Source organism: Mustela nigripes, chromosome 1 (genome assembly GCF_022355385.1).
Source record: "Mustela nigripes isolate SB6536 chromosome 1, MUSNIG.SB6536, whole genome shotgun sequence".
NCBI classification, from domain to species: domain Eukaryota; kingdom Metazoa; phylum Chordata; class Mammalia; order Carnivora; family Mustelidae; genus Mustela; species Mustela nigripes.
The window spans coordinates 192,952,161-192,977,507 of record NC_081557.1 but is presented as its reverse complement, the minus strand read 5'-3'; the positions used below and the strand labels follow the sequence as shown (position 1 = coordinate 192,977,507).

Here is a 25,347-nt window from a genome sequence, read left to right as displayed (position 1 = left end):
ATTAGGTTTATTAACAGTAGGGAAGAAAGAACACAATAATTTCATATTAATTTTATAGGTCAGCCTCCAGATTTTCTATGTTTTGTAAGAATGAAACGACAGCAACAGTTAAACTATTTAACATTCACCTTCATATCTATGGACCAATTCCTAACACTATTTTGATTAAACCTACATGGGAAATGTTTTATCTTATATACACGATCAAGTGTATCCCAGAAACTTATTATGTACACTTTATATACTGTTGTCATTGTTGACTCAGAACTTTCTACCAGGTGTCGCACTTTGAGACAAAAACCAATGTTATGTTTAGTGAGCTCACAAAGACTCCCTTCATTATGGCTATTCTTTATCTAGCATGATTCAAAATTAAACTCAAGAAATATATATTTGATACTGATTTTATTTATGTATTTCTCCCCGGCTTGGGTCTTTTTTCCTTTTTAAGACACTTATTTGAAAATTATAACAAAGAATATTTACAAATAACACTTTTTATGAATAATGCAGTCTTTATCTAACTGGCAGCTGAAATACAGTCATTGGCATAAAATGAATCTTACACCACTAGATGACAAACTAACTCACTTGTCTAGTACGTGTAAGATACACCATTGAATATCCAACACAGGTAATACTGAAATCTAGGGTAGGATTGTGTCTAATAGCAGCATGAAAAGAGGAAAAAAGTCCTACTTATTATAACATATTTACAAACAGTAACAATAATGCTTTCCTCAGGATATAGGCCTCTATTTCCTCCACACTGTCATGATTAATTTTACTATAATACACTGGTCCTCAAAAAGTACAATCAGTATCTTAAAAATAAAGAAACAGACCAAAATTTATTACATCACTTATCTGTTTCTCAAAAACCACTATTCTGATGTTTAGCAGCTTCTGATAATGAAGGAACCATTACTTAATCATGCTAAAATAATAGGGAGATTAAATTAAAAATTAAATCATATTAAAAATATAATGTTTCTATATGAGATATCTATATGCACAAATGTATCCACACAACAGAATCATGAAATGAAACACAGAAAATATGTTTACAATCACCTGTCCAATTCAATGATTTAAAAGCTATCATTGATCATTTTTTTGTCACTGATAATTTAATAACACTCTACAGATTATGGAAGTTTTGTAATTACACTCTACTGTACAGATAATGGAAATGTTGTTGAAATTAAATTCGCATATAATCTTTTCAATCTCATAGCTAAAAGAAAGATATTCCTACGAAAAAGAAAATGGTATGTGCCTAGGTATAATGTACAAGTATAATGTCATAAATGTACTGATGAAAGATTCAGAAATAAAACCCTGACTTTTATCTGTGAAAATTTCTAGTTTATAATTTGTCCTTATCCATGTCCTTTGGTGTGTAATTACATTTGGGATTCAGTGTTTTCAAATCCTCCATACTGTCCTCACCTAAACTGATGTAGGTGATTAGGGACCACTAATGAAGTAATTAGGGAGTCTTATTGGATCTCGATAGAAAACTTCCAAGATTTTTATTATACTTTGGGAAACATTAAATTGACTCCCATTATGTTGATTTTAGTCCTAATTTGATAGTATTATTTAATCCTGAACAATGAACCTCACAGTCCAAATTTCCAAGCTATATTTGTCTAAATGATGCTATCTAATTCCTATTAAAAGGACTTTAGAAGAAGCAGACTCACCCAAAAATTGTCTGGCACATTGAGTATTAAATAATGTTTAATGATGCTTATAAGCAATTGAATTTATATATTCCAGATTCTTTACTTTACTTAATGCATTTGAATTTTGACCCACACATCTTCAGTATGATGAGCCAGGGGAAAAAATCCCAAGTAGATAATCCTTTTCATTGAATAATTCTATTTATATTTTAATTGATAATCTTCCTTTGTTAGGCTCACATGATGGGCAAGTGCTTATATGGATTTACTTCCAATTACAAAATAAGAAAGAAGATGGAAATGATCTGTAATATAAAATGAGGTATATAAATAATATTAACATGCTAAATGTTAGCTCAATAAAATGCAAAGTATACATGAAATAAACTTCTTTAAATAGTAGATGGAGACTCATATACTAAGGATTATAAAATATTGAGTAAAGATATTAATTACTTCTTTCAATTAAATCTTCTCTAAAAACCTTAAATATATTTTTTATTTAGCCAAGTATCTGTCAGTTCAAAAATATAATTAATAACATGCAAATAAATAATTCCTACATGGGAATTATATAAGAAAAATAAGTAACTACACTAGATGAAAATTTGTATCTATTAGCTTTACAAAGAAGTGAAAGATAAGACCTAAACTATGAAAGCTGCTAGTAAGTAAAATATGTCAAGGAAAGATTATCTCAAAGATCTGGTACGAAAGGGAGTATTTAAATTCTAAGAGAGTTAACAAGTATGAAACAAATTTAACACCTTTTTAGAATATAAGTTTTTAGAATGAATTAAAAGGTGTTTAAAATCTCAGAGTATTGAAAAACTCCATCATATTTTACAAAGCACCTTGGATATGTGCATATCATTATTTTGAATGAGTTCACAATCTCTTTCCCATTATAAAAACTTGTAGTATTGTAATAGCCACGAGAGAAGGATAACTAATTTAAAACATATTTTAAAAATTGGAAGAAAATAAAGTTTGCTTAGAGATGAAAAAAACAAAACAAAACTGTGTACAGACGTGTGTGTGAATGATAGTATAATGACAGCATTAAAGATTATTTGGGTACTTCAAAATACTCATTCAGCCATTCATTCATTTTTTTATCACGTAATTTTTTAGCATTTATAACATGCATAGCTGGATAATGAGTCTAAATACGCCAAGAGAGTATTGGATACCAACCAGTTCCAATGCACCCAAAGGCACAGGTTTTAAATGACAGGTGATAAGTCACTGAGAAGCACTGATGTCTGAAAGTGAACAAAATGCTTACAGAAATTGCCAGATGTGTAGATGCAAAATGAACATCCACCTCAGAAGGATTTTTATAGCTTTCACTTGAAGTCGTATTAATTGAGGTAGACCATTACTGAACAACTACAGAAGAAATAAGATAATGTGATAATATCTCCGTTATCTGGAGTTACAGGAAGGTTCCAGGCAGCTGTTGCATCAGCTAACTGCAGTAAGAATACAAATCATGAATAGATTATCATTTTTCAAAGAAGTAAAATATAAAATTCAGTGAACATTAAATCTAACAGTAGATATACAGAGAATATGAACTGGGATTGGGTTTTTTCCTGACCCTGAGTTATCATTTATTTCCTGCTCACAAAACTGAGGTGAGTAAACTACTTTAATTATGAGAGATCAATTTTTAATTACTAAACAAAGGAATTTAATGAAAAACAGAAGGACTGGTGTGATTCAAAGACCAGGGATTTGTCACAAAGATTTAAACTAAAAAAGTGAGAAAGTTAGGTTCACAAATCTAGAGCTATTCTTATAAAGAAGAGTGAGAGAAGCCAAAGTCTCAGAAATAAGATATTATTAAAAAGTAACACAACTTGGAGAAAAAGGGAACATATGTACTAAAATTAACATATGTACTAGGAAAACAATATCCTGAAAAAGATGTCCATTCATTTAGTGATGTATGGACCTAGAGACAGACGTTAAAAAGGCCCTGTATAATAATGCTTATTTATGGACTTCATTATTTGATAAACTGATGCTATGTTTATGACGTTACAGGAATATAGAAATCCCAGAGAAAACATATACAAGGATTCGTAAATATGAGGGTAATGTGTATCAATAAGAAAAGTTGTTTTATTTTGAATCTTATGTATGCTCTTACCAAACTATTGAGTTAAATTACAAAAACGCACAGAAGGCAGATTGAGACAATGAAGGGATTGTTATTTTAAAACATGCTCTACAATTTTAATCAACTAAAAACTTGAAGTGCACCATAGAAATAACATAGATGCCCAAAAGAACTTTCTCAAAATGATGTTTATTGAAAAAAGTCTAGGTAAAATGTCAGCAATTTTTCAAATGGGATGGTTCAAAGTTCCGACATCTTTTCTTGTGTTATGTTAAGATTGAGTCGAATTGAAGTTTCAAAAGGACTCAAAAAGTAGGCAAAAATAAAATTAGGTCAGGAGAAAACCAGTAATTTTTTGGCACACACCGACTAGTCTAAATGCTGTGTAATGTGAACAGAGGATGAACCATGACACTTCAATAAATAGTTCCCTACAGCCCTGTGAGTCTCGAAAATTTCATGGATTAAGGGTTTAAAAAATTATGTCAATGTATGTTTTTCATTTCGTTCAGTATAATTTATTACTGTATGACCCTTTAAATAAATGAAAGAAGGATTTTTCACAAATGTATTTTAGGTGAAATTTCATTTTATTTGTCTTTTGATTGTTGTCAATTCTTAGGCACTGATTAGGTTTATTGACAAGAAATCAGCAAGTTTCCAATGAACCTTACACCTTTACTACTGTACTGTTTATGCTGATTAGAACCAAAAGATATGCTTATTTACTAACAAAAGTTGTAAGCAATGATGTTCAAAATGTGAAGTCAAAATCATAAGTAAAAATGATTGCAAGAGTCATATTTAGGTGTTGTGTTAACTATTGGGTTTTTCTAAATTTTCTTAATAATATAGCTTTTATGTATTTTATTCTTGAACTTAAATCATTTTTATGCTCCTTATTTTTTTTCTGTATAACGTTGTGTCATTTGAAATACTGTTATTTTAAATAAGATGTCTATAATACTAAAGAAATTCTTGAATTCTTCACAATAAAATGTGGTATTATTTTTAAACTCCAGGTAATATTTTTTTCATGTTTTATTTTAATAAGTGTCAAAAACAGTGATTAATTTTTATTAAAAGTTAAGGTGATATTTTAGTATTTTTTATGACTTTGAAAAGGTAAAGCTACGCTAAAATTCACTCGCACTTTAAGATAAATCAAAACACTGAGTTTTGAATACAACCATTTTTTACACGTTTGTATTTATTTCTTTAATCTTTCAGTGTATCCCTTTGGTTTTCATCAAAGTATTAACAAACTACGACATTATAACAAAAATAAGAGCAAGCATGCTCATAGTGCTTGTGACTAACAAGTTTGAATTGCTATTCTTGATTTAAAAAATAACTTCCATTTCATTAAATGCATCATCTTTGTGGATCTTTCCCTACACATTATAAAAAAAAGAAAAAGGAAACATAGTTGTATTTGGGCATTTTAAAAAACACAAACTGTTTTTTAGCATTTGCATACACGTGCTTTTGTGTAGAAGTGGTTCCTTGTGATTTTTAATTTTAAATTTGATAATCAGAAGTATAGAAATGGGAAGTTCCTGGATATAGACAATGATTTCATTTGTATTATTAAGCATTATCATTTCCTGATAATTTTATAAATGACAGTGGTAGCTTCATTAGGCTTTATCTTTAGAGCTCTACAAAAATATTCAGCTACTTTCTTCAGATTAAGTAAACTTTATATTCACTAAAAAAATAAATGCATGTCCAACAAAAGAAAACTACTACTCCAATAATTATTTAGGCATTCTGGTTAAAAACAAGTTATAGGTGCCAAGTTCTTAGTTTAATTATGTAAGGGACATTCTTTTCAATGTAGAAGGTGAGAATATTTCCATGCCTGATGATAAATAGTACAAGTATTAACAACTATTCTCATGTGAATTTGGAGGGCAAAATGGTCAGGGATGTTATTTGTAGTTTATACCATCAAATTAACCATAAAATTGTCTATGTCTATTAAATCAGAACCATGATATAATTTTTAAGATAAGACAGCATTAAACCCTGAAATCTGAAGTTCTATGAAGAACTAAGGATAGTATAAGTAAAAACAACAAAATACTTCTATTTCTGCTTATTTTTCAGCCAGGTCACACTTCAGCCCAAACCCTAAATTTTAAGTGGTGTGAGTTGGCTAACACAGAAAAAATAAAATAGTTTTTAAAACCTAACTTATTTTACCATTTCTGCATCATGTGCAAACAAATTTTAATTTTCTTAATTAAATAACATATGCATTCTTTGATTTCTAGCAACACACATAACTATTTTAGGCTATTTGAAATCACTAATGTGTGCAGATGTGTGAGCTAGACTTTAGGACTCAAGCATCCAAATTTCATCATAGTTACTATGTTTGACATTTCAACACTTTCCTTAAGTATATGTGCTCTCCTTGTATTTTTTAACTTCGAAAGATAAAGCAAAACAAGTATCAATAGTTTATAGAGAGCATAGTTTAGGAACAACTATTTATACTCAATACAATATACAGCATACATATTGTATTTATACAATTATATTTATACTCCTAATAGTTTAGGAGCAATTATTTGGTTCTGAAATGCTAAAATACTTACTATATCATGTGTGGGGTAATGGTATTTCTGAGTAATTTGAAAAGTTAGGGGCAATCCTTCATAAAACAGTTTAATCATTGTTGCCATCACAATGTATATATCCTGTGGCAGATCTATTCCGTTATTCATAGGACTTATCAATGTCTAGAGTAGCAATCTTGTCCCCAATGCATTCAATGAAATGCCTTTCATCTTTACATTCACAAGAGCTAAAATATATGTTCTTCTAGCTTTTTTCTTTCCTTTCAGTATTTTTTCGATTTCCTCCCATCCATAAATCATAAAAGAAATGACACATCAGCAATCTGTCTCATTTTTGTTCCTAGCTTATGATTCTATGACTTTTTACACTAGAAGAGGAAAGAAAGAAAACATCATGTATGTTGGAGCTGCTATTTAAGATAAAAGTCATCTTTTGACTGAGTTTTTATGAGCTTCACCTTTATCAAACATTAGTTTATATGGTTCGACCAACCTATTGAATTGTCAGTGGCATTTACCCATTAACTAAGGAAAAGATAACTATGTAGTAGAGAATATAGGATTGTTTCATTGCCAAGATCCTCAAAGGAAATACACTACAAAATCTCTAAGCATTTTTATTTACACAATGGTTGTATAAAATAATCCACTTAGAGAATATGGTCCCAATATTGAAAGAGCTGAATACAGGTTTCAATGTCTCCATGTTAGAAGAACATATTATTTTAAGTAAATGAAGATTATTGCTTTATTTCTATGTTTCCTTCACATAGTTCCTCTGAGTCTGATCAGAGACTTACTCCATATCAACATATTTCTAAATTACATTGAATGACCAAAGTGATGGCTGCACTGATTTCCTAACGTAGCCTAAAATGTTTAATGTCACTATGGAAAAAGGATGATTATGTGATAATGCTGGCATCAAAAAAATAAATAAATAAAATCTCATAGTGACTCAAGTGTCAAGAGATGTTCTTCCATCTTAATTAAGCCCTTCAAAACACATGGAAATCGGGGCGCCTGGGTGGCTCAGTAGGTTAAAGCCTCTGCCTTCGGCTCAGGTCATGATCCCAGGGTCCTGGGATCGAGCCCCACATCGGGCTCTCAGCTCCGCAGAGAGCCTGCTTCCTCCTCTCTCTCCTTGCCTGCCTCTCTTGCCTACCTGTGATCTCTGTCTGTCAAATAAATAAATAAAATCTTTAAAAAAAAAAAAAAAACATGGAAATCAAGTAAACAAGAGATCAATATTCAAAGGAAATATGAAACACATTTGAAAATGTTTTCAGCATCAAAAGTTATGTTTGATTGTTGTCAACAACCATGTCCTAACACAGGAACCTGTCTTCCTGATACGTATATTCATTTTTCCATAGTAAAGTGCTGCCTACATCCAAGAGTCACTTTTATCTTGTTTTGGAAAACAACCTGAACTCTATTTTTACTAAGAAGAATGGCATGTTGAACTTATTCCCTCAAAGGGAATACTTTGATAAAGCCTTTTATGTAATACTTACTCAAATATGGTGGTTTGTAAGGCGCTCGTGTATTAGACAGCAGTCCATCCAGTTCCTTCCTCTCCAGAGTGCTGTGAAGGGCCTTCTCTTTGCCAAAGGTGGAGAAAGACCTCTCGGTCCCAGGCTGGGCTTCTGGAGTTTCAAACACCTCAGTGTCTGGAACAGAGTCCATACCAGGAACATGCAGATTGCTGCGATAATCAGCAGCCTGGCGTCCATCAGCGGGGACAAAAGAAGGCATCCAGCACCGATCTGAGTGGCCCAGCGCTTTGCATTCCTCAGTGCAGTTCGAGAAGAGATCCATACCTTTAACCAGGGGAAAAAAAAAAAAAAAAAGAAACTCCAGATTCAGGTTTCATTAATGTGAGAGTTTACAGGTAACATAAAGAGTGCTGGGTGAATGTGGTTTGCCCAAATTTTCTTGCCTTAACCTCATAAGAACCAAATATGTCTTTGTACTGTTTTCCAAAGAGTTAGACTTCTAGCAAAGAGGACCCTGAGATAGATGTTTCTAAAATTCTCTGAGTATTGGGAGAAAAGTCTGACCCTAAATTATTTAAGTAACTAGGGAATGGTGAGTAGAAAAAGGACAATTTTTTTTTTAATCTCTGGTGAAATTCATAAGAGAGAAAAATGTACAGGGTAATTCTTTTATAATCCATAATCTCTAATGATGATAAGTCATCCAACATTTTTTCTTCTTTAGAGACAAAAGCATCGAATTATGTGAAGCACAAATGATGATATATAGATTATGAAATCTGGATATGAAATAAAAAAGTGAAATTCAACAGAAATACAGCACTCATATTGATAAACTCATAAATAACAAGAATGAAACACTACATGAGGGGCCAAAAGCATGCTTCCTAAGGTTCTCAGAAAATGACCCTAAAAGGTATATTTTAATGACATTCTGGTAGCCCATATTACTACAAACCACTTATCACTTACCACAGCAGACAAACCCAGAACAAACGACTGTAATTAGTGAAACCAGGGTAATCAAGTGTATTTTGAGTCAGGTACAGATACTATTGACAAATGCTTTATTACTTGTCCCATATTGGAAAAACACTTGTCCTAGTCAACAAAAGAACTGTTTCCCTACTAATCCGAGAATATTCAGATTTCAAATGAAATCTTCAAATTTCACTGTCTCCCACAGATTAACAAGATTATTCAACATTACCTGATTATGACTCAAAAAAGTTCAGTTTCTTAAGCAAAGCATAACAATTTTTGAGCATTATAGAATACTTTTTGATATTTATTTTGTTAAATACCCCACGCAGAAAAACAAGTACATAAACCCAAATCACATTTTAATATTTTTCTAAACATACCAACACATTTACTGTGCTTGTTTTTAAACAGGATCAATTTAAAGTAATTTGAGTGTGATTATTCTGTATAAAAGAAACTCTCAAATGAGTATAGATTTCTTTTTTTAACTGACAGATTAATATTTGTTTAATGAACCCATCTGATTGTTTCTTCTTATAAATACCATGAGCGATTTGAACTCTTGAGTCAGTTTTAGTTTATAAATTCCTGATGGTATTGTGTCACAAACTGCTTTACTTGTTTGTGTGTGTATGGTAACATCTGTATGAATAAAATATAGAAAAAAAATTTCAGAGTATTAATCTTCTGGATTATCCACAAGTATTTTGGAGTTCAGAACAGTGAACTATGTAAATTATGTTTAAAGAAATAAAACAAAGCTTCTTATCCTATATTAATCTCACTTTATTAATAGTTTAGTCACTTTATGACTTTTTTATTTTAAATTAAACTATGTATAATGCCGAGTCTGACTTCGATTATAATGTTCCATTGATAATTGTCATGCATAAACCGGGAAATAAATTACTGATCAGTGAACTGTTGAGGAACTTAAAACGTGAGCTGAAACCAGGATAAGGACCCAGACTAAAAAAGCATGTAAAACAAGTCAATGTTTTTCTAGACACCAGAGTAGCTCAGTTTTTTTATCCAATTTCTTCAAGGAGTTATGTATAAAGGAAAAGAGTAAGGGAAGGACAATGTCCCTGATACAAATTGACATACAAAATCGGCAGAAGCTATAGAACCAGAGAGATTTGTATTTTGAATACTGTATACTGTACTAGAACTGCTCTGTATTTGCAGTGTGATAGAGAAAAGAAGAATTTTTGATAGATGGAACTACTGTTAAAAGTCCAATTATTATGAGCAATCATTTGTTTGTAAATTAAATTCAAGGCACTAAATTTGAAGTTGGTGGAATTAATTCAAATAGTAAGATCAAATTGTATTATTAGACCCTAATAAAGATGGGTATACAATGCAAATTTGGTGTTAATGCAAGTTTTCCTCACATGGACTGATAAATATCATTTTAAATATATTACACAGAACCATTAATAATCTTCTAAGTCTTTTTGAGCACCTGTACCCAGACTCTCATATTTTTAAATATGATCATCTCTCTTATAGAAAGATTGTAATAAACTAGTCTCTCAACATTATTAAAATGTTTGATTATATTAGAAGTTACTTTCAGTAGGACTGGTTTTTATAGATAGTGTGTACGCAGCTCTGCCCATTTTTTTTCCTTGAAGCTAATGATTTTTCTGGTTTTTGGCTTCTTTAGTTATTAAAGGCTAGTTAAAATTCCCTTAGATGATGTAATCAAATTCTCATGAGTTAAGGAACTGTACAGAAAATATATCGTGTGCATAACAAGAAAAATGTGAAATATGATAAAGTTTTGTTGGAAGAATAATCTTACTTGACAGAAGAAAGAAAACACTTGTAAATAATGTTCTTAGTGTATTTATGAATTAGTACTTTTAAAGTGTGATTCCCATAGTAATAACACACAGCTTTATACGACCAGAATGAGAAATTTGGTGCCACAAATTGTGCATGAATATATTTCACCAGTTTTACTTATAAAACAAGTGTACCGATTTCTCATGAGGAAAAAAATATGAGACATACCAACAAAATTAAAAGAAAAATAAAAAACAGTACATCAATAAATTTCAAATCATTTGCCTTTTAGATATATAGTTTGAGAACCGATAAATGTTCCTATAATCATTCCTCACTTCAGGGAGTCTCTAAAAGACTAACAGTATTTACCTTTTTTTTATTTATCCCCAGGCCCATTAAACATACTCTTTAATAACCAAATAAACAGAATTATATTTCAATTTTATTGTGATAAATTACATGATATACAGGAATGCCTGGTATTATAGGGCAGGTGACATATTAAAATGCATGCCTTTCACATTGCTCTTGGAATTTTTTAATATCTCAAATTGAAGTCCCAAGAGAAAATAAATTTAACTTGATTTTAGTTTTTCTTATTCAAATGCCCTTACTATAGAACCTATAAGATTTGTACAGCAGAAAAATACAGGCCAACCAAACCTCAGTTTTGAAGTTTTGGTATTTTCTAAGAAATATGTATATATATATATATATATATATATATATATATATATATATAATTTGAAATTTCTTCTCCTAGTTATTTATTTTTACAACTTCTCAGAAATAATCTGTTCTACAAGGCATGACAGCTGACGTGATAGACTGCCTGTTAATGCAAAGATATATTTAGACCAATTTTAAAATACATATTTTTTAACCAGCAAGTAACTTGTTCCTTATAGTCAGAGGCAGTAATAGTACCACTGAGAATGAATTGTCATTTCAAAAATATTATAATTGTATTCAATTTGTGCTGTTTTCTGATGAATGTACTAATATGAAGTTATGGGTACATTTCTTCCTCATGCACCAAAGTTTCATAAAAATGTTTAATTTTTCATAACATGATAAATTAATTTTAAAGAAAATCAATACTGAATTTTTTGAAGAAATTTCCAGTCCTCCTTTAACCACTTAGCACCAAAAAAATGGAGAGATATTAATTACAACCACAAAAGTTGCTATAATTTTTAGGAAAATATAGCTCATAGTCAGATATTTATCAGCATAATTCACTCGTGAAAAAGTCAAAACATGTACATTAAAATTTCTCCCTACTTATCATTTAAAATGTTTATATTTTTCTCTATTTTATCTAATATTTTGTCATATATTTTTCCAATTATAAATCTTTCTGTAACATCAATTGTAGTTCAGGTTTTCACCAGAAACCTGAATAAGCTTTTGAAAACAATCATGTAAATTCATTTTATTTGTAAGTCCAGACACTAATCAACAAGCATCTAAATTCTTACTGGAGTTGGGAAAGAGAAATTTGTACTTTCGATAAATCATAAATTGTCTTGTTGATAATGTAACAGTTGTGCAATGGCTGAGCACATTTCATGATATACTTTACCTACTAGTTTGAAGATACTGACGATTCAAATCATTTTATTTGTTTTTATGTATAGCCTAATATTGACCTGTATCATGTATCAAGCTCAAGAATTAATTAAAAAATAAACACACTTAGAAGCTAACTGTCGCTGAAAGAAGAATTTACAAGAACGAGTGACTTGACAACTTTCAGGTACACCACAACAAGTAACATTAACAGAATCACTTATTAGGGTTATCTTCTTCAATATGCTTTTTAAGAAGGAGCAATTAATTCCAGGGGTATGCATATTGCAAATATTTAAAAATGAGGCAAAAACCATTTTTACAACTGAATAAATCTCCTCAGATGTATCTGCAATAATGTTAAAATGTTTAAGAATATACAACTAAACTGTTTATATCAGTGTTGCAAATCACAAAAAAATTATTTTAATCTAATAAGATACTAAACAAAAGTGAAACTATATTTCTTTTAAGTACACTTTGACTTTTTTTTATTTTTTTGGCTATTTGAGTTGTGATTAATCAGATTTTCCTCTTGTGATTTTCCTCTTTTATGCATATATTTACCACATCTCCCTGGACTTCTGCCATATCTAACCAATACATCAATAGTGCACTGAAAAAAACGGAAAGCACCTTGACAAGGCTATAGAAAGAAAATGCCACAGAGCAGTGGTCAAGCCGAAGAATTTCACACATGGAGCCAGGTGCAGTAGAAAACTGAAAAAGCTTATGTGATTCTCTGTGCAGCTGCCTCCGTGTTTAAAGCCCTTCTATGAACAAGATTGGTGACTGCAAATGGCTTAGAAAGGAGAAAAGCAATGGGGGTAGGGAAGAAAGAACAAAAAAGAAAACTATTCATAGAAGAATAAATAGAAGACATATCTAAATAAATAAATACAAAATAATGTTAACATAGGAAAAGAAATTGAGAAAAAACAGTAAGTAAAGAAGTTTAAACAGGTGAAGCACTAAGCTCAGTAGTATATATAATGTATGTAATATGGAATGAGGTACAGACTGAAAGACAGAAGTCAGGGTCTATGACTTTCTAGTATTATTTTTCCTTGATAACCTGGTGTTTTCCCCCTAAAAATTGCCTAAGTAAAATTTGTCATGGTATGAATTTTTTCCATATCGTAAACCTGGAAATAGATGTGCTGTGAATAATATTTCCTAAATATTACAAAATTGGAAGGTCATCAATACCTGGCTTTACAAGAAAATAAAACAGAGCTACTTATTCACCTGAAATGGGTTTAACTTTAAGGAAATATTACAGCTGCTTGCTATAAAGTTTATGGTACACAACATTAGTGTGAACTGGAGAAAGTCATAAAAGTAAATGTATTTCAATTTTCTGCATTTAGGGTTTTATACTTAAAAAAGAAAACACTTCAAAAGCATTCTTACAATAAAATTAGACATTAAATCTGATTGCTATTCAATACACAAAGGTGAGATTACTTCTTAACACAAATGTGTCATTACAATTCTCAAAACAGCAATTATTGTGCTCAGTATGTTGCAACTGCCCTGGAACCACCAAAGAAATACAAAAATAAATTAATTCTGTAACACTTTTCATGTTTAAGAATGTAAAGGGATAGGGAAATGTTTTTTGCAATTGATAAAGAAAAATACAAACTGCCTTGCTTTTTAAAAATGTTTTCCAGGACACAATTTGGCATTTTCATTTTCCTTTTAAATCTTTGACATCTCAAATAATTTGAAAGAAACATTACCAAAATGGCAACACTGAGTCTCTGAGAAATAAAATAGGTACTGGGTAGGCGCATTGATTAGAATCTATTCCCAACCATCTTACAAATTTAGCACTTTTTGCAGATGTTTATTCGTTTCTCTTTCTTTGGTTAGGTTATTATAGCTCATTATGTCTGACGGACTAAACTAATTAAAATGTTCATTGAGACTGGAGTGCTACAGAAAAAAACAAAGCAGGGGGTGGGGGAGTGGGAAAAGAATAAAATGCACCCAAGGAAACATGCAGCAGATACTGTTTAAATATTAAACATTTTGTTTTAAAAGTTTAAAAAGGCTAACTTAAATTAGAAACCCTGAAAAATGAATGGGAATGAACAATTCTAAACATATAGCTTTTTAAAGATAACAATAAATCATATGCCATATATAGGCCAAAAATGAAAGGGACTTTGTACTCAAATATAAACTTCTGGCAAGATCTGGTTTGTTGTCAGGTTCCCAGACACTAAATAGATGCTCTGTTCACTTAGCGTGAAGGCCCGCAAGGGGCAGGGACCTCCGGGGATTCTTGGCAGTTCTCAAGTCTCATTAGGTCTGCATATTAATGACTTGCAGCAATATAAAGAGACCCTTGAGCAGCCTTTTTTCCCCCCTCCTCCTGCCTGTGTTTCCCAAGGCTAAGGCAGCCTCAGACACAGCACACATTAGCCAAGTGAGAGGCTTGCAGTAACCACTGCTGCCAGGAGACCATGGGCGGGTACTGCCCTTTGACACACTGCCTCAGCACCATTCAGAGGTCCACCAAGTGTGTTAAGGAATGTGTGCTCTCTAGGACCAAGGTTACCTTGAAAATGAGGGCTCTATCTCTCTGTGGTTACATCATTAACCAAAATGAAGCTCAAAATCAAGTGAACAGAGTTGAATCTAGAGATGGCCCAGTGATAGACATTTTTATAAGTTATAAAGGTTAACTTGCCTTTCTATTTCTTTATGTGTCAGAAAAACACAAAACTCAATCAAAAAATAAAAAGTAAAAAAAAAATCAACAAGCACCTTTCTTAGTTGAAATGCAAATGAAGGGGGAAAAAAATTCAACCATTGTGAAATCATTTTCATCATTATAAGGTATATGTTTTATTTTTAAAAGTGTTTTCTTTACGGATTAGTAAACAGAGTTATCAGCATCTTATAAAATTTAACAGTTAAATTTATATAGAAAAAAGTAAAATAAACAATGTAAAATATATGCATTATACTGCAACCCCATCAGGGGGTATCATTAGCCTTACATACAAATACACATGAGAGTCAACACTTGACAGGTCAGGGACCCTGTTGAAAATATGGGGAAGCCTAGGATGCCTGAGAAAATACACATTATGAAATGTTTACTAATGACCTGAAAGCTAAGAACCCAGCATTGGAAATCTTGCTTTCAGCCTATTCATGACTTTTAATCACCATTCCTTCTCTCATTCAATACTCAGTGGCTTACAAAATGCATTGCTCTCAAAAGGAATAAATTTGGATTCTATTTCCCAATCACCACTTATTCTCTGTGATTTTGTGCAGGTCAATTAATTTCATTCATCTTCAGTTACCTCATCCATAAACAAGTCTAATAATACCTTACTTGACTGAAGACTGAGGCCTGACCAGGTGAGAAATCTATAGGGTTTTTTTTATGCAATATGATTACACTAAAGAACATTGCATAAGAAAGAAATAGCTCATTTTCTATCATATTTCACAACGCATCTCTAACTTTACCCAAAGGAACATTAGATTTTTATAATGCCCCTTGAATATACAATTATCAACATAGGATGACACCATTTTCCTGTGGACTTACCAACCATGAACCTACAGAAAATTACCCGGGACATCATTCTTTCTAGATTTACTTTTAACAACGACAACAACAAACTAAAAGTCAGCATTGCCTTTTGAACACACTTACCAGCTGACTGGCCGCGGTTGGTGGCATCATGATCACTATCTCCCTGTTCACTGTCTCCATGACCACTGTCCTTAGAGCTTACTATGTCAGCTTCCTGGAATGCAGAACTAGAAGTACAAAAACGTGAATATTAGAATAAAAAATGTGAAGAAACACAGAAAACATTCTTCTGCCACCACATGGTCACCAATGGTGCTGCAGATTCATAAACCTCTCAGTTGGCTTTATTTCTGCAGAAAGCTAGTTTTCATCACTTTAAGCCTAATTCTTTAAAACTGAGCAGAACAGTCAGTTTGAGCCTTTAAGACATGTCACTTTAGTCATTCTATGATTAGCGTTATGCATATGTGTATATCATTTTCATAAAAGAGAGTATATATCCACCTGGAAAAGGGAGGCTATCAGAAGCAGTGTAGGAGTATAAATTGATAAAATATTAAAATATTTAAATATATTCAGTAAGTTTTATATAGATGAATTATATCCATATTTTTAATGTATTGTCTAGGAACCCCAACATAATCAGTATTTATGTTCTGACCTAGCTGGAGATGCTTTATACGTCTTATATTTTAATATTGGACAATACACCTAATTCCTAATTTTAGTAGGTAGTAAACTGTCCACACACGGCTAGGGGAAAAAAAAAAGTCCATACCTGTTAACTCGGCGAGGTCTGTCAACTAGATAGCTGAGCTCTGCTCGCTGGTGTTTAGTCTAGAAAAAAAATAAATAAATCAAGAGCATTTGAATGCTAAGGGCTTAACTAATAGTCTTCTTCTGAGATTAGGAACTGAGTCTAATTTAAGTAATTGTGTGGAGTTTTATGTATTTTCAAGCTGTTCTAAGACCTCATCCTAGTGATTACTGGGTAAGGTAAGGGCAAAATGCAGAGACATGTCAGTCTAGATTTTCAGTAAAAGTTAAAAAAAATTGCAAAAATAAAAGGCCAATTTTAAACGTGTGTGTGCATGTGTGTGTGTCATTAAGGAGAGAATGCAAATGACCTCATAGCTAGGGCTCATAAACTAATAGAGTTTATTTTATTCTATCCCTAATAGAATCAACCTAGGTATACTCTCCAGTGGCCTAAAAAAGTGTTTAGGTGCATACTGGTTTGACACAAGAAAAACAGCACGCTCAATAAGAAAAAGTTTGGATATTTTATGGAATTATTTTGTTGTTTATTTTCAAAATGTGCTTAAGATACAAATGAGCTGTACAAATATTCATGAAAGTCAATTAATAATATCTAAGACTCAAATAAATAAAATAACCTGCCAGGAAAGGAATTCATAATCCCCCTCCAAACACCCTCTGCATTTTCCTCCCCACCTCCACCATCCACACACCTTTTCTGCTCCAAACCTTCTTGTACATAAATCAACTCTGTTCTCCCCCTCCCTCCCTCCTTCCAACTTTGCCACTTCTCCATTTTTAAAAAGAAATCAGAATTGACAAGCCAAATTCTTCGAGGAAGAAAGCCAACAGCAGTGATTTATCAAGAACAGTGGCAAAATGTGATTATTAGCTAAAAGATGTATTTAAGGTAACAATTGTTTAAGCCTTTTGTTAGTTTACGCTTACAGGGATTTGTGCCAAAGCAACTTCATTCAAATTCACACTGTGTGGGCGTTGGACTTGAGGAGCGTATGTAAATGCTGTCCAGAGCAGAACTGAAGGCTTTTCTGCAACCCGAGTTCAGAGGACAAGGATCTGATAACTTATTCACTAAAACATGCATTTGAGTTTAGACAACTGTGCGAAGTTAAACAATCTATAGCTTACTTTACACGCGACTGAAAGCATCGATAAACAAAGCAAACAGAATTAACTTTATTAATGCCTGGGACAAACGCAAAAAAACCTTTGCCAGTACCAAAAAGTTCCTCCATCGCAGTTCCCTCGCTCCCCTCAGAATTCTGAAAAGGGGAAGGACTGAGAAGGGGTTAGGATTTTAAAGGAACTATGCCAGAGGGAAGAAGGAGGGTCCAAGGTGGCAAAGCACCAAGGGGAGGAAATGAAAGTAAATGTGGAGGGGTGGAGCGCAGAAAATTAGGGACAACACGAAGTTTAGGTTACATACGAAGGGGTGGGATAGCCTCCCCCCAATTCCTGCCCCCACAAAGATACAAATAAGTTAATATCCTAAATATAAATACACAGTGCACCAGAGATACAAGGGCCGGGCTAGAGAAGGCTTTCAGATGGAGGAGATGAGAGATGGTGGTCCTTTCGCTTCAGCCTTACCTCGTTGGACAAAATGCTTCCGTTGGAGATGATGTCGGGCTGCTGGTCTGTGTAGCCGGTGACGATGGCCCCACAGGGGTTGTGCTCAGTGTCCGTACTCCGTGAAGGGCTGCAGGGTTTAAGGAACATCAGGTCGGTCTTGGCGGACTCAGGGGTCAGGCAGACCTGGTAGCAGTAATTCTGGTTGTGGTGGTGGGAGCCGAAGCTCCCGGACTCCTCCACCGGCACTTGAGCCGGGTTACTGGGTACATTGGAGCTTTGCACCAGCATGATGTCCGACTTGCTGAGTTTCTTCTTGCGCGCCCGGGCTTGGCGGCCGCAGCAGGTCGAGCCCCCGCTGCCACAGCAGCAGCAGCAAAGGCAGCAGTCGCTGGCTAGACACGTGTAGATGTTGAGCTTCTTCTCTTTTTGGCAACGCACGGCAAGCACGATCATGGCTAGCAGGAATATGAAGGATACCGAGCCCAGCGCAATTATGAGAATGAGGGTGAGGTCCAGCGAGGTCTCCCCGCCGCCAGAGCGGCTGGGGCGCTGATTCTCCCCTGACCCCCCGCTACCGCCCCCACCCCCACCCTGGGGCTCCACAGCTCCATCCACCAGCTGCACCACCAGGGTGGCAGTGGAGGACAGGGGCGGCTGCCCGTGGTCGCGCACCTCGATCACCAGCTCGTAAGGCCGCTGGGGGTCGCGCTTGGCCGGCACCCGACGCGCGGTGCGGAGTTCCCCAGTGCGCCAGTCCATGCGGAAGAGGTTCATTTCGTTGCCCCGCACAATGCTGTAGGTGAGCCGGGCGTTCTCGCCGTCGTCCGCGTCCACTGCGGCCACGCGGGTCAGCAGGTAACCCGGCTCCGCCGACCGGGGCAGCACCTCCCGCGCTGGAGTCCCGTTGCGCCCAGGGAGGGGCGCCACTATGGCAGGGGCATTGTCGTTCTGATCCACGATGAGGATGTTGACAGTGGCGTTACCAGCCAGAGCCTGGGGGCTTCCGGCGTCCCGAGCTTCCACTTGGAAGCTGAAGTCCTTGAGCTGCTCGTAGTCGAAGGAGCGCAGGGCGTACAAGTAGCCGTTCTCAGAGTTGATGGACACGTAAGTGAAGACGCTCATGCCCTGGATCTGGCACTCGAGGATTGAGTAGGCTAGCTGGGCGTTGGCGCCCTCATCGCGGTCTGTGGCGCTCACCGCGTAGATGTACGCGCCCGGCACGTTGTTCTCGGTCACATACACGTCGTAGACGGGCTGGCTAAACCGCGGTGCGTTGTCGTTCACATCTGACACTTGTACCTGGATCGACTTACTGGTCGAGAGCGCCGGCTCGCCCCGATCCCGAGCCACCACTGTTAGGGTGTAGGAGTCTCCAGCCTCTCGGTCCAGAGGGGCCTCAGTCACGATGGTATAGTAGTTCTTGAAGGAAGACTTGAGGCGGAACGGCACATCCCCCAACAGCTCGCACTGCACCTGCCCATTTTCCTCTGAGTCGCGGTCGGTCACGCTGAACAGGGCCACCACTGTACCCGGCGCGGCGCCTTCGCTCACCGCCTCCTTCACCGTGCTGAAGCTGATCTCCGGCGCGTTGTCGTTAGCATCCAATACTCGCACTAGCACCTTGCAGTGCGCGGGCACGGCGTTGGGGCCCAAGTCCTTGGCTTGTACGTATACTTGGTACACTGGGCTCTCTTCATAGTCTAGCTCGCCGCTCACCTCCAGCCGGCCGGTGCGCGGGGAGAGTCCAAAGAGCTCCCGCGCCCGGGGCGAAATGTGACTGCTGAAGGAATACACGACTTCGCCATTCTGTCCCTCATCTGGGTCTGTGGCGTTGAGCTGGATTACGAGCGTGCCGGGTGGCGAGTTCTCTGGTAGGGACACAGTGTAGACGGGTTGGTCGAAGGCGGGGACATTGTCGTTGGAGTCCAGCACTCGGATGGTGAGTAGGGCAGTGCCGGTGCGCTGCTGTTGGGGGGGTAGGCCCCCTCCCCCGCCGCCTCCCCCTCCTTCTCCTCCTCCTCCCCCTCCTCCCCCGTCCACCGCGGTCAGCACGTAGCGGTGCACCGCTTGCTGTTCTCGGTCCAGCGGCTTCTCCAGCACCAGCTCCGCGAATCGGTTGCCATCCCCCTGGGTCTGCACATCCAGGGAGAAGTAGCTGTTGGGGGTTATCTCATAGTCGCGCAAGGAGTTGGTGCCCACGTCTGGGTCGAATGCGCTCTCCAGGGGGAAGCGGGTGCCCGGCGTGGCGCTCTCAGAGATCTCCACCGTCAGGTCCGGCTCCGGGAAGGAGGGGGGGTTGTCATTGATGTCCAGCACTTCGATCTCCACCCGGAACAGCTCCAGGGGGTTCTCCAGGAAGACCTCCAGGTGCAGGACGCAGGAGGGGCTCTGCTTGCAGATTTGCTCGCGGTCGATCTTCTCGTTCACGTACAGCACCCCGGTCTCCAGATTGAGGTCCAAATAAGGGGTCCGCGAGTTGGGCACCGTTTGAAACCTGCGAGCTGAAAGTTTTGTAATGTCCAAGCCCAGATCTTCAGCGATATTCCCCACGAAAGTGCCATGTTCCTGCTCCTCCTGCACTGTGTAGTGAAGCTGGGAAAAGACTCCTTCCACCATCCAGAGCAAAGCAAAGAATAATAGCACAATCATCTCCAAAGGGAAAGGAAGCAGCTTCCCGCAGCCAGCCAGCCACCCAATCACCTCCCCCACCACCACGAAAAAAAAAAAAAAATCTGAAAAAAAAATACAAATAAAAGTGCGCTATGTGGGGGGCTCCTGTGGCTTTCTGTCCTTAAAAATCTTATTCCTTTTGCTTCATTTTAGGGCTTCCCCCAAATCAGCCTCATTTTTCAATCTTAGCGCAGGAAGGGTGACAGGCATCCCCTTTCCTCATCTGTAATCTTCCCACTGACCAATTAATAAAATAATAATACAATAGTCAGCGTCCTTTATTCCGACAGTCTTGGCGCAACGCGGCGCTGGCAAATCCCAAGGAGGAAATTTCGATATTTCAAGACTGTCCTCGGTTTGTCTTCTTGCTGATGGGAGGAGAAGGAGGAGGAGGAAAAGGAGGAGGAGGAGAAGAAGGAGGAGGTGGAAGAAGAGGAGGAGGAGGAGGAAGATGAAGAGGAAGAGAAGGAAGAGGAGATGCTGCTGGCACCGCTGAACATGCCTCAATGTCAACGGCTGGCAAATGCAAAAGGGCTTAAAAACAGCAAGAGAATTTTGTGCCGGAAAAACATAGAACGGCTCTGCAGCATAAAACTTTCATTCTCTTCATTTCTCCGGATGGATGTTCTTCTTGGCATTTTCTCCTCTTTTCGCTCTATCTGTATTTTTTGGCTTTCATAGTTCTGTGTCTCTCTGTCCTCATCTCCACCACCATCTGCCTCTCTATAAGTGTGATGACCAGTTTCTTTCCTGCTGTTTTCTTCCCAAGCCTCTTTCCCTCTAACCTGTCTCTCTTCCTTCCAGTCTTTCCCTCCTCCTGCTTCAGCCCTACAGCCTGTGATCTCGGCTGGCAGTTTCTGAGCTCCGAACGCTCCGCTTTTCTGTTTTTGCGCAGCGCCCTCATTCTGCCAACCAATCGGTGAGGAGCACCACCCACCGAGTCGCCGCTAATTGGCCAAACTGGCTGTCAAGCAGGTGCGTCATTCGGCAGCCAGGAGGGGCGGGATGGAACCCGCGTCCGGGCTGGCTGTCGGGGTGAGTGTGAGTGTGAGAGTGAGAACAGCCCCGCAGGTCCCGAGGCGCTGGCTGGGGACTCTGCCGCGGAAAGTTCCCAGTCCCCAGCCGCAGGTAATGGAGAGGGAATAGAGAGGTTCCCTGTTTGCATCAGCAAATGCGAAAACATAATAGCAACAGCAGCGGTGTCCTCTCTTCGGATCGGGGTTTCCAATGACGCTAACATTCTTTTTCCTTTAAGGTATTTTCCTTTACTACTGATCGTGGAAATAAATCACCGGGAAGGGAAAAAGTTGCAGAGGGGCCACTAACTACAGGGGTTACCTAATTAAGGGACTCTGGCAGAGTTTGACTTTTTTTTTTTTTTTTTTTTTTTTTTTTTAGATATTGATTGTGTAAAACTAAGCGTGAGGGTCTGAAGGGGCTGTGTGGAAAGGAGTGAAGCGGTTGGAGTGTGGGGTGGAGGTGGGTCCTGAAACGCCCAGGGATTCACGCTAAGGGATGTGGGAGGACAGGTACTATAGATGTTCAGACCCCTCAGACTTGCCTCTTCCCTTCCTCGGTGTATATCCATGACATTCTTACTAAATAGATTAATTCCCTTGGGGACCTAGTTCAAACTGAGAGCGCTTTGATCAATGACTGAGGAGTTTCGTTTGAGCACTGCCTTCAAGCACGCCAGCCTAACGCTCGACTCGCTGGCATCGGAGCATCGTTGGGCGCTGCGCGGCGCCTTGGATATCCCTGCGCCTCACCCCGCCAAGTGCTGCGCTGCGGCGGCGCGCTCAGGCTATTTTCTGCTTTTTCTGACATTTGGAGATCCCCCTCCTCACCCCCATACTAAACCGGGGCACCGATTGCTGCCCAGTTTGAGACAAGACCGCTGGATGGGAACAGCGGAGCGGCTGAGAACACGGGCTGGGGGGAGGATGGGTAGGTGGGCAGGAGCCGAGCGCATGCAGTGCCCTAGTCTGTGGGGCTCCGGGTATCGGAAAATGCGCTTGCACACTTAATGGTGCTCGCATCCATCCTCCTTGGCCCGGTGCACAAGACTGTGCAAAGCCCCAAAGGAGCGCCAAACCACACACCCCGATCTCGAAGGATGCGCTTCAGGAGCTCTGAGTGCCCACTGCCGTGACGCGAGGGCAGAGCAGCGCATCCATGCATCCAGTTCTTGTGAAGTTAAAATACAGCGCGAACTCTTCAATCTAGAGAGTGGAATGAATGTCAATTCTCCAAGAAAAAGATTTTTAAAGCATATTTTTTATATTAACTAATGGGCTGTAGAGGGTTGTTATTCACTAAAGCTGTCCCTGTTCAGTCTTTTTCCTATGCCACAATATAGAATGGTCCCCTGCGGCTTCCTGGTAATGAATGACCCGAGAGTAACACCGCCACAACCTGCGAGAAAAGGAGAGCCCTTTACCCAACCCCGAGGTACGTCGACATTTCTTCGTGGCAGGGAATTAAGGAGAGCGAGTGTCCACAGGCGTGATTACAGACTGAGGCATGGCTCTGTGAGTCCCTTGAGTGCGTGTCTAGTGCCCTGACACCCCCACTCTTGGCTCTTTCAAGGAGATGGGTCCTGCCTTTGAGCGGTTAGAAGGAAAAGATGCCAGCAAAAATGGCTAATCCTTTTTCAGCTGCAGTAAATTGACTACTGGCCATAGCCAAGAGAAAACCGCTGCAGTTAAAATGATTTTTAGCATCGTGTCTACTGCTGAGAATGGAGTGGCAGTTTATAAAAAGAACCTGTGGATCAATGAAAAGGAGATTATAGTGTATCTGAATATTAACAACGGCATTGCATCTGTATTTTCTACCCCCCTTCCTTTTCTGTAGATCTGCAGGATTGAAATGAAATATTTTGAGCTCTTCCAACTGACTCATCAGAATTCTGGAGCATTTTTAAAATGACGGTAATTTTCTAATGTTTTCATTTATACGTTTGGAAACACTTGTGTGTGCGCGCGAGTGCACGCGTGTTAGCATGTGAGAGACATGTGGCTGAATGACAATGCAGATCCAGAAATTGTTTGAGGAAGAGGGTTTGTGTTTTCAAAATGTAGATGAAGTTTGAGCCGACTTGGGGCGTTCGCTGAGAGCCACAGAGCTTCCAGAGGTGAAGATGAGAACGTGGAAAGATGGCCAGATTTGCCTGTAAATAATCACTACATCCACTGTAACACTTGAGCTGCATTTTTTTTTTTTTTTTTTTTTTTTTGGTAGCTGTTGTGTTTGAGCCGGGAATTCTCTCTGCAAACGTGGATTACAGGCGTCTCCTAGCGGCGAAAGCAGCATAGGACAAGCCAGAGAATTTTTCTTTGGCGCTTTCTCGTTTGGCAGGGTTCGCCTGTTGGGGGCTCTGCAGGATTTCTTGGATCGCGAAGGCCTGTGTCCGCGCCGGCGACGCCGGCCCGGGTCCCCTAGAGGTCTCGCCTCTCTGACTTCTAGTCTTTGAGGCTGCCCGGGACCTTCGGGGTGACAACGGGGTCTTCTGCCAGGGAGAACATACCCGAGCCCAGCCGTCCTCCTCCCTCTAGGTAGCTCCATCCAAGGGCATTTGAGAGAGTATTTTATTCAGGGCAAGATTCAGATACTGGCATCAATAGCCTTCCCCGCCTCTTTACCCTGGAACCATTACACAGCCCCACCCCGCCACCCACAAAACAAAAGCCTTTTAAAAAGGCCTCTTAATTCCTTTTCCTTTTACATTTCCTTCGGTGAACCCCGGAATTTAGTGAGGCCATGATTACAAAAATGAGAACCTCGGTAGAGGGGTTCACGACCTCTTTGAAGTGCAGAATATACTGTGGTACTGCATCCCACTCTCCTCCCTCCTCCCATTATGGACCGCAGAGGGAGCAGTAACACCTAGCACCTAGTGAGCACACGTTATCCCCCACCCGCAACACCCCCTCCAGGGGAGCCAACCATATGGGCTAAAACAAATTGCATCCTAAACTAGAAGGGGAAAGTAGTTATTATTTCGAGGGATGTATCAAAATCAATTGTCATAAAAGTCCTGCTTGGTGTATGAGACTGATAATGCACACTCATGTATTGCATTGGCCTCTAAGTACATCAGAAACTGGGGGTGGGGGGCTAAGGATCCCACAAATTTGTTTTATGTACATAGTTACAAACTTCAAAACTAGGTAACAGGGTTGCTTTCTTCTCTACCCTTTTCTGGAAAAGGCGGGAGGGAAATAAGTTTGTTAACCAGCGTTTGGATAAATGAGTGTTTGCAGTGATTTAACTTGACTTGAAAGCAATTTGTTTCTAAATCCTCTTATTATTGCAGTGTGCCCAGAGCTTTGAGAAGGTTTTTTTTTGTTTGTTTTTTTTTTTAAGAAATGGAAGAGAAAATTTTAAATTGTCAATGAGAAGTCTTTCAAACACTCGACCCAACCAGGATTGAGCTACATGATACTGGCATTTATCTTCCCAGCAAGGAGAGTGCAGAGAGCAAACTTAGAGGACCTGG

The 25,347-nt window shown here is 38.2% G+C and overlaps 1 protein-coding gene across 2 annotated transcripts in view; it reads right to left on the bottom strand.

Annotated features, from left to right (window-relative positions):
* The window catches only part of PCDH10 (protocadherin 10), a 60,952-nt gene extending 39,259 nt beyond the window's left edge, over positions 1-21,693 (bottom strand). For both annotated transcript variants that reach the window (XM_059378401.1, XM_059378410.1), the window contains exons 1-4: positions 18,195-21,693; positions 16,603-16,661; positions 15,945-16,051; positions 7,925-8,230 (exon numbers count right to left, since the gene is read on the bottom strand). In XM_059378401.1, coding sequence (XP_059234384.1) covers positions 7,925-8,230; positions 15,945-16,051; positions 16,603-16,661; positions 18,195-20,825 — 3,103 coding nt within the window. In that variant the 5' untranslated portion in view covers positions 20,826-21,693. The remainder of the gene's footprint in view (positions 1-7,924; positions 8,231-15,944; positions 16,052-16,602; positions 16,662-18,194) is intronic.
* Between the last annotated feature and the right edge of the window lie 3,654 nt (positions 21,694-25,347).